The sequence below is a fragment of the Phaenicophaeus curvirostris genome, chromosome 18, assembly GCF_032191515.1.
Source record: "Phaenicophaeus curvirostris isolate KB17595 chromosome 18, BPBGC_Pcur_1.0, whole genome shotgun sequence".
NCBI lineage: Eukaryota > Metazoa > Chordata > Aves > Cuculiformes > Cuculidae > Phaenicophaeus > Phaenicophaeus curvirostris.
In genome coordinates this window covers 5,656,004-5,665,110 of record NC_091409.1, presented here as the reverse complement: position 1 = coordinate 5,665,110, position 9,107 = coordinate 5,656,004, and the positions used below count along the sequence as shown (strand labels likewise).

At 46.1% G+C, this 9,107-nt stretch overlaps 1 protein-coding gene across 2 annotated transcripts in view; it reads right to left on the bottom strand.

The window, feature by feature from the left end:
* Positions 1-4,858: 4,858 nt before the first annotated feature.
* CDH4 (cadherin 4) overlaps positions 4,859-9,107 on the bottom strand; it is a 430,462-nt gene continuing 426,213 nt past the window's right edge. For both annotated transcript variants that reach the window (XM_069872039.1, XM_069872040.1), the window contains exon 16: positions 4,859-8,429. In XM_069872039.1, the coding sequence (XP_069728140.1) occupies positions 8,223-8,429 (207 nt within the window). In that variant the 3' untranslated portion in view covers positions 4,859-8,222. The remainder of the gene's footprint in view (positions 8,430-9,107) is intronic.

Below are 9,107 nucleotides of genomic sequence, written 5' to 3'. Positions count from 1 at the left end.
GGCAGAGGCAGTGTGTGGTTTGGAGGGAGGGAGAGTTTCCCTTTCCCTGCAGGTGGGAATGACCCCTCCTAAAGCAAACAGGTCGCTAATCAACGCAAAACCCCTACGTTACTTGAAGCGAGGTTCTCTTTGCCAACCCTGTCAACCGAGCACAGCTCAACAAAGTCTTCAGGCAGTTCAAAAAAGGTTTGGGGTCATTTGGGTTAGGCTGGTTTAAAAACCACCTTCCTGAGGAGGCGGATGAAAGGTGTCAACGGAGGCGTCCCTTATCCCGCTGCTCTTACCTCCATCAAGAGGGAGCTGGTTGACGAGCAACAGCGGGGAGGGAAAACCTGTCAGCAATGACTGTCTTAGAGAAAAAAAACCCAAAACCCAAAGAGGAGTAGCCATGAGGTTGCATTAAATTTTTATTTCTCATGCCTGGCTATGGCAGGAGGCCGTTGTCCCTTCTCTGGAGACGTGTTAAAGCACAGCCGGTCCTCGTGTGCCCGTCGCAGGGAGAACCTGCCGATGCCACCCCGCTCACAGAAAAGCGTTGTAGCAAAAAAAAAAAAAAAGAATATTTTCTCATTAAAAAAAAAGAAGATGGGGAGGGAGAGGGCAAGGCAACGAGCAGGGGAGATGGATTGTGCTGTGGCACCGAGATGAGCGCGGAGAAGCTATACATTAATCATCATGAGAGGGGAGGGGGGAAATCCTACAGCTCTATCAGAGAAAGCATTTGCTGCTGGGAAACGATGCTGCTGCATAGGTCCCCACGTCTCAGCCTCTGCTCGGGAGCTTGTCTGTCCCCGCGGCCGGTGGGGGAATCCCAGCTGCCGGGCTCGGGAGTTCAGGCTGTGAGTGTCTGACCCCCTTCCCTTGGCATCCAGGATCCTCTCTGCTTTGCACGGATGTACGAATCTTTAATGTGTCATGAATGCTGTCCCCCCACATGGGATCTACTCTGAGGGCATCGTAAATAATAACTCGAGCATCACTGCTGCTCCCTTGGGTAGCTCCCGTGTGAGTCTTGCCAAAGCCTGTCCCCTTGGGGGACCCTTGCTTGTCCTCAGCGAGGACAGTTTACACCGGGATGAAGACGGATACTGTGCTGTGGCTAATGAGTACATGTAGCCTGATGCTGCTGTCGTGGCTGGAAGAGGCATCAGGGCTATTTTTCAAGGTAACTAGTCAAAGGAGCCACTTAGCTGGGCTCATGATTCCCACAAGCGTCTGTATGTGTCCCGATGTCCCCTCTCTGTTCCACCCCCCTCAGTCCTTTGCAGCTTTCTCACCCTGCCTAGAAGAGGGAGATGGATAGCTGTGCAGCAGAGCTGATTACAGGGTCTTCTTTGCAACAAATTTGCATAATATTAATAATAATACTAAATAATTACCGTGCTCCTCCAGGAAAAGGAGCCAAAGCTCTGTCTCAGGACTCCTGTTAGCACCTCGCTGCTCCACGCCGAGGGACTGTGAAGGTAAATGTTCTCAGCTGCAGCACGCTCCAGCTCACACACAGGACCTCGCGGTGTCATTAGTTACAGTACAGTGAATTTTCCTTTACATGTGGAAGGAATATGGAAAAAGAAAAGACTTTGGGTTCTTCTATTTATTTATTTACTTATTTTTAATTTTGGAGGCAAAGAGACAGCTTGGCCAATAAAAATATTTAATCTTCCAAGTGCTTTGTCCACCCCTACCTGGGGGCTGTTTTGACAGTTGTGTAATATTGCATATAGAGATCTGCTCGGTCTTTTTTTTTTTGTGACCTAAAGCTGCTTAATGCGTCTGTTAACTCAGGTTTTTGTTAAAAAATTGCTCTCTATTTAAAAACAATTTTTTTGGGAAAGAGGTCTTGGCAATGTTTGGCTTTAGTCTGGAAAACCAAGAAGTTCAGTTATTTCATTTATTGGAAAAGAAAAATAATCCTTGCCTGCTTCAGTTTGATCTGAATCAAATTCTACTGCAAATTCTGGCATCTGCCTTTGACTTGAAAGGAAATAAAACAACCTGAGAGCCTATGATAAAAACTGTATTAATAATTGTTATTATTTTTAATTTTGGTACAAAGTCCATGGATTTAGGGGAGGATGGCTGTTTCCATCAGCTTAGTAAAACTATTCACATGGTCATAGTTAAGCACGCAGCTAAATCATTTGGGGAACAAGACTTTCTGCAGGCAGATAAGAGCCTAATAGCAGGATGATGAGAGCCCAGACTTCCACAGATAGCAGAAACTAATATTTGTGATGCAACAGTCTTGCATTATTCAGTAGTTAAAGATAATTCTAAGAAACAGAACAGCTTGAGAATTAGCAAAACTAGCAATAAAATATTTTAGTTGACTCTGGGGGGAAGTAAATTGCCATGCACAGGATTTGCATTCATCTTAATGTTTATTAAAAATGAGACAGCGCTGCTTTCCACTTGCTCGGCTGGAATAGCTCCATGGTTTGCTGGAACCGCACATCCTCCCTGGCTCTGGGTGGTTGTGGGACCCGCTGAGGCCCCTCACTAACTCATGGCATGTGTGGGTTGATGGGATAAGGGTGATGGACACCAAACAATCTGCTCCGACTCTGCAAGAGTCCCTGGGATGACGCGAGCGGTTGCTGCCAGCACTAATTGTCAACTGCTGCTCAGCCTCGCAGTGGGGTGTCCGTGTCCCCTCTCGGGGAAGAGCAGCTTTAGAAAAGCAAGAAGCTGATGGCCCTAGATGAGGGACACACAGAGAAGCGCTGCTGTACTCAGTAATGGCAACGTGAAGGACTTTGCACGCTCTGCTACGCCCACAACAGCGTCTCAAATCACAGCATCGCTCCGGCTTCCTGCAGACAAGGTGGAGAAATACTGCTGCGAGCAGCAAGCTCAGGCTTCCTCCGCTGGGAGTCAGCGGGTTCAGGGTGCTCTGTCATTCTTTTTGGAACCTTTCCTGTTCCCTGGCAGCAAGAGGGCTGGCTGTTCTGCATTTTGCAGCTCAGGTGCATGAGTTGCAAGGCTGCTGGCAGGCGAGGAGCTGGACATCCTGATGCAACCACAGTGGTTACCAAGCAAGCAAAGCCCCCTCAATGTGCCTGAATTGTGCTAAAGCACAAATATCTTCTGTTGCAGGAACAAAATCACCACCCGACTGATCTGCACGACTAGTTCAGTGCAGCACAAATGCGCCCACATTGGGCTGGGAAGGAAAAAACCTCCTCACTGCCAAAAGCATCTACACGGGGTGGGAGCAAGCTGTGCTTCTGGCTCTAAGGAGTGCAAATGTCCCACCAGCAGAGAAGTGCAGAAGCACCCAGGATCTCTGGAAATGCCACACCTGCCACCAGGCCACTGCTCACAGCGAGGGCGAGGCTGGGGCTAGCAGTGAATGAGCAGGGCTGTGCATGTGGGGGAGGAAAACGGATCAATTAATTAACTAATTAATTAAAAAAGCAAGTGAGACTATTCAAAAGGGGGACTTTATTTTTATTACACTGGAGCCAGGCGTCAGTGCGCCAGTTCAGCTTTGATACACAATAAATCAGCAAAGCTGTTACTCAGTTTGGAAACCAAGATTGCAGTGGCACTAAAAACACATTGAAAACATTTACTTTCTTCCCTTTTTTTTTTTTTCCTCTTTTGTTTTTGGTACAAAAATGGTACAAACAACAATACAAAATATTTGTGCTGTTGACGGTTACAAAAAAAGGTTTTTTAACTGGGTTAACGGACGCAAACTGCTTTTGCGCTTCAGCGTGAATACAGCAGAACAGCAGAAGTCTTCCTCGAGAACAACCACAGTCATGCGGGCTGCTACACAGCTTCTCCATCGTAAAAGGAAACATGCAAAGTCATCATTAAAATTAAAAGAAAGTAAAGAGAAAGTGCTCCAATTATACATCTATATGGTGTTGTTGTTCTTTCCCCTATTTGATTTGTAGCTTCAAGCACTAACTACATTATGTACACGTTGTGTGAGCAATCGTATATGGGGTTGGTGTGTACTGGAGAGAACTTTTATTTTCCCCATGAAACTGAGTTAACTTTGCGTGGGAGACACCGACGTTGTCTAGCTGCTGTTTTAAACATACGCATTCATCGTAATAGAGCATTCCCCCCACCCCCCCATTTTTTTTTTCACACTTACAATGAAGAGCTCCAAAAGACATCACAAATAAAAGTCCTGTATTTTACCTTTAATATGTTTTTTTGAGACTAAACAAAGTTGCAATCTTGGCATATTGTGTTGTACAGACCCTGCACTGACCATTACCGTTCTCCAATGCTCAAACATTTACTCTGTGTGAAGCAGTGGCAGGCGATACAGCCATCTCCTAAGTCTGTCTTACTCCTGGAGGCTGGATTCAAACCCAATTATCCCTAAAAAACCCTTGAAATACGCCCAGAGTGCAGGGGAGCGAACTCCCTGCCATCACCTTAAAACTGCCAAGGGCATCGCCTGCTCCAACAAAAAAAAAAAAAAAAAAGGAAAGAAAAACATGGAAAAGAAAACGCAAAACCAGAAGCAAAGCTTTGACTAGTACATAGGACACCTAGAAGAGACTTGCCTATTTACTGTCATCAATTACCTGCTCAATCTCCTTGTTGCCTTGCAAAGCGTTTCCGTGGCTGATGCTTCTCCCTATTTACAGGCTACACGATAAATAGACGGGATGGGGGCTGCACCGATGCCGTGTGGACCTGCATGGTCCCTGGCTCAGAGAATTGCAATCCTCAGACCCAGGAGGCCTCAGGAAGCATCTAGGGTGCCCCAACATAACCGTTCCTTAGCATGGAGAGCTGTGGTGGTGACCCCAGCAGTGCTGCTACTCGTGGGGCTGCAAAGCTTAGTGGTGGAGGAGGTGGGGAGGAGGAGAATGAAGAGGGAGAGAAGAAGGAGAGGAGGAGGAGGATGGAGAAGAAGAGGAAGAGGTCCTGCAGAGGGGGACTGACCAGAATTGGGTCAAAAGACAATAAAGTAGGTGTTTTGATTGACAGGCTTGTGGGGTTGAAATGGCTGGATTGCAAATGCTGCAGAAAAAAAAATATCTGCTGATTTAAAAAAAAAAAGCTGCCAATAGAAACAGGTTGGTTTATTTTTGTTCACTCAAACAGTTTTGTTTGACTTAGGTTGCATAAATGTTCTTAAAATCCTGAAATGCTTAGACAAGCTGAAGCCTGACATTGTGTCCTGCATGGCCAAGTGGCTCCTTTCTCTGCGTGGCCTGTCCCCCGGGTGACAGCAGGACGATGCACGCTGCCAACAGCCCCTACAGCAGCCGTCCCGCACCTCTGCCATCCCCTTCCCTACCTGAAATCCATCATCCAGCCAAAGCCGTAGCAGACATCAAGCACCAAGTGCTCTGGAGCAGTGATTTAGCTACTGCTCAGGGTAAGCAGGTAGCTTGCACAGCACGGAGACCCACCTGGCTGGCACTGCAGCATCCACACGAGCATCCCAGGAGCCACGTGGAGCAGGCAGGTAGTGGCAGCAACCTACCGGGCAGAGAACAGTTGGTATCATCCCAGCCCTTAAGCCGTATCCTTCTCCTGAGTCGGTGAGGAGGTTATGGTGATGGACACAAAACACTGACGGGTAGTGATCAGTGAGAAACACTGAGTGCGTTTTTATTATTCACTACTCCTGCTGTGATCGGGCAGCTTCTGCAGAGGTGCAACACCCAGATGGTAAAATACTCCAGTCCGTGGGTTTTTGGAAAGAAAAGGGTAAGAATCAGGACTGCCTGTCGGTAAGGAGCAGAGGCTGCAGGGCAATGCAGCCCAGCCAAGCCAGGCGGCTGGAGCATCGGGGCTGCGATGTCCCCTTTCTGGAGGGCATTCAGAAGGAGGTGGACGGTCCGTGGCAGGAGCAACCCAAGACTTCCATTGACTCATATCAGACGAGCAAAGTTCCCAACTATGGAACAGGAATTTGGAAAGCTGCAAGGTGCCAGCAGTTTGCCAGGCACTGCGCTTCACACCCGGAGAGGCACGTTCTACCGACGCGCCCGTGGCACGACATCCTCGCCTTGCCGCTGCCATCCGAGCCGTCCCACTCCTGAGGTCTGAGCCATTGCCTCTGGGTTTTCTCAAGAAACCTGGATGAGCATCTGTTTACTCTCCGGGCCGTGAAAAGACAAACCGACCCATCGACTGACCGATCAAGATAAAAAAGAAAAATCACATCCTTGGAAGTTAATAACATACCGGTAATGTTGGAGTCCCCTCGGGCAGACTTTCACCACATTCCACTTCATACAAGACACATTTCAAATGCTCATTAATTTACAGAAATTGCATTTTATAGAAAACATGATACAATGAAATATAAAATGCACTAGGAGCATTTCAAAAATCTATAGAGACGATCTTGCAGCCTAGTATACCCTCTGAAACGACGTCCACTCGTCACCGCAAGCTCTCGTCCTCTCATTCTCCCTCTCTCTCGCGTGCACGCGCTTGCTTCCCACCCCCCGCCCCCCTTTAACTCTTAGCATTCAACTTGAGAATTAATAGAGATATCTAAAAAAGCGCGATTATCCCCTGGATAATCACCTTCCAATACTGTGCACATTCTTGGATTTAAATGAAAATATATCTAAGCACTTTTACAAGTTTTAGCGAACCCACTGCAAAATCGTCTGCAGAATATAAAACACAGGTAATCCAAGATTTCATAGCACATTAATTAAGTGGCTCATAATCCATTAAATGTGGTTTATATTACACATCCATGCAGTCTAAATCATTTTACAAACATTAGACATAAACCCACTAGTCCAAATCAGTAAAGGAAAAATGTAATAAAAAAAGCTAATAACTATTTGTTATTGGTTAAACTGACCCTACATATAAACTAGGTAGTATGCTACCATTTATAATACTGATGTTGAATTATGCCTGGATGCTGCAAAACCTCTTGCTTACTTGGCAATGCTTGAGCATATTAACCACAAGATACTTAATAGGCCCTCGTTGCACTTCTCCAAAAGAAACATTTACTACAGATAGCAGTGCCTACCCATCAAATAGAAAGGACACACGTTAGCTGAGTTACACGATGTTGTTGAGCTTTGGCTACTAATGCTCAAGGCATTAATATTGGACTAGACTAACTTCATACTTACGGATGGCAAAAGTGCTGATAAACTGTTCCTGCCCTTAGCACTGCCCGGCCTCGAGCGGAGCAAACGAGGCAAACAGCATCAGCTCTCCTGTCCTCAGAGATGCGAGACGCCACCACCTACCCCAGCTGGTATTTACAACGCTCGAGAGGTCCTTGGGAGCCAAAACACGCCGATAGCATAAAAACAAACAAGTGGGCCTTTGGTCATTTCACAATTTACTTTGTAGGGTTTAGGCAAGGGCTGTCGGAGATTTCTGTCGCAATAACCAAAGGCTATATCAATGCTATAGTTCTATGCAGCTACATTGAGTGTGACCAGGTGTCAGCAGAGCCCCCACCCCGGTCGATATTTTGCATCTGATAACACTGAATTATATACAACATGATGACTAGTTCACCACCTGCTGAGGTTTAAAGATGGCTGTTAAGATTTTGACTCAAAACATCTCCCCCCATCCTCTTCCACCCCAGAATGAGTCACCCCCTTAAAAAAAAAAAGAAAAAAAAAAAAAAAGAAAGAAAGAGGCAAAAAAAAGAAATAATCTCCACAGTTCCTTTTTGTTAACTCCTTCCCAGCTAGAACTGGCTTCGGGTCACAGGGAGTGCTGCCCAGGATGGTTGTATGTTTGTTTTCATCACTCCTGAGATTGAAGGGAATCTGATACATGCACCAAAAGGCACTTTCAAATATATATATATATATATTTTAAAAACAGTGCTTCTGTTCTAAGAAATTCAAGTTAAGACAGAGTGCCTTTCACTCTCTTTAGTCATAAAGCAGATAAATGAGCAATATCCCAGCTGACATTAAAAAAACCAAAACAACAAAAAAAAAACCTGCAGCAGAGACAAGTGTTCATGTGAGACAGCTCGATATTCTAAAAAAAACATGGAAAGGAAAAAAAAAAAGGAAAAAAAAAGAAACCTCCTATATCACCACTAAAAATAACAATACAGTCAGCAGGGGATATTAATTAAAAAGCTGCCACATCTGTACAGTTCTTGCTTCTGCATCGGCTCTTTTTGTTAATGTTGTCTGTGGGTTTGTTGGTTTTTTTTGTTCTAAATTGTTTTTTTTTCATTTTGTTTTGTCTTTTTTTTTTTTCCTTTTTCCAAATAATATGAGGTCAGTTTAATCTTCCTCGCCTCCCCCATACATGTCCGCCAGTTTCTTGAACCTGGGCCCCCAGTCGTTAAGGTAGTCGTAGTCCTGGTCCCCGGAGCTGGAGGAGTTGAGGGAGCTGACGGAACCGGCGGTGGAGCCGCTGCCCTCGTAGTCAAAGACCAACAGGGAATCGTACGGGGGGGCCGTGGGGTCGTTGTCCGCCGCACGCAGCCCCTGTTGGGGGCAAACATAGTGTTACTACCCATCGTGAGGGTTTGTGGTGATGGTCCTAAGGAAGGGTGTTCGGGTCTGGGCTGGTGCGATGACGCTTGGGAGCCCTGCAGCGAAGCTAAACAAAGATGGTGAGAAAATGAGGGTCCTGGGGCTTCTCCAAGCCCAGCTGCCCCTCTGCTGGAGCCTTTCTGGATGCCCCCAGCAGAAAATCCACCGATCCTCAGCACCTCTGTAAAAGAGACGGATGGAGCAGGAGGAGAATCATAGAATCACCAGGTTGGAAGAGATGCACCGGATCATCGAGTCCAACCATTCCTATCACTATTCATATTTATTTATTCATATTTATTTATTCATATTCATAATTATGAGAATTATTCCCCAGGATCCAGCTCTGGATCTAGAAAGCTTTCTGTTCTGAATAGTGTGTCCTTTCTGGGGTTGCCTGTTAACCATTCCAGTTTGGCCAACAAAAGAATGAATAGCACCCTCTCCTATCAACAACCATTGTTTCAATTTTGACAATTCTGATTCCTGTAGGGAAAAAAAAAATTACTGTAAGTAAAATTCTGCAAAGAGGAGAAACTTGGGGTGTGAAATCCCAGGCAGAGGGTTGGGAAGCATCGCTGTTCCTGTGCGTGGTGGGCAGCAGCGTAGGCAGGACACGGAAAGGGCCTT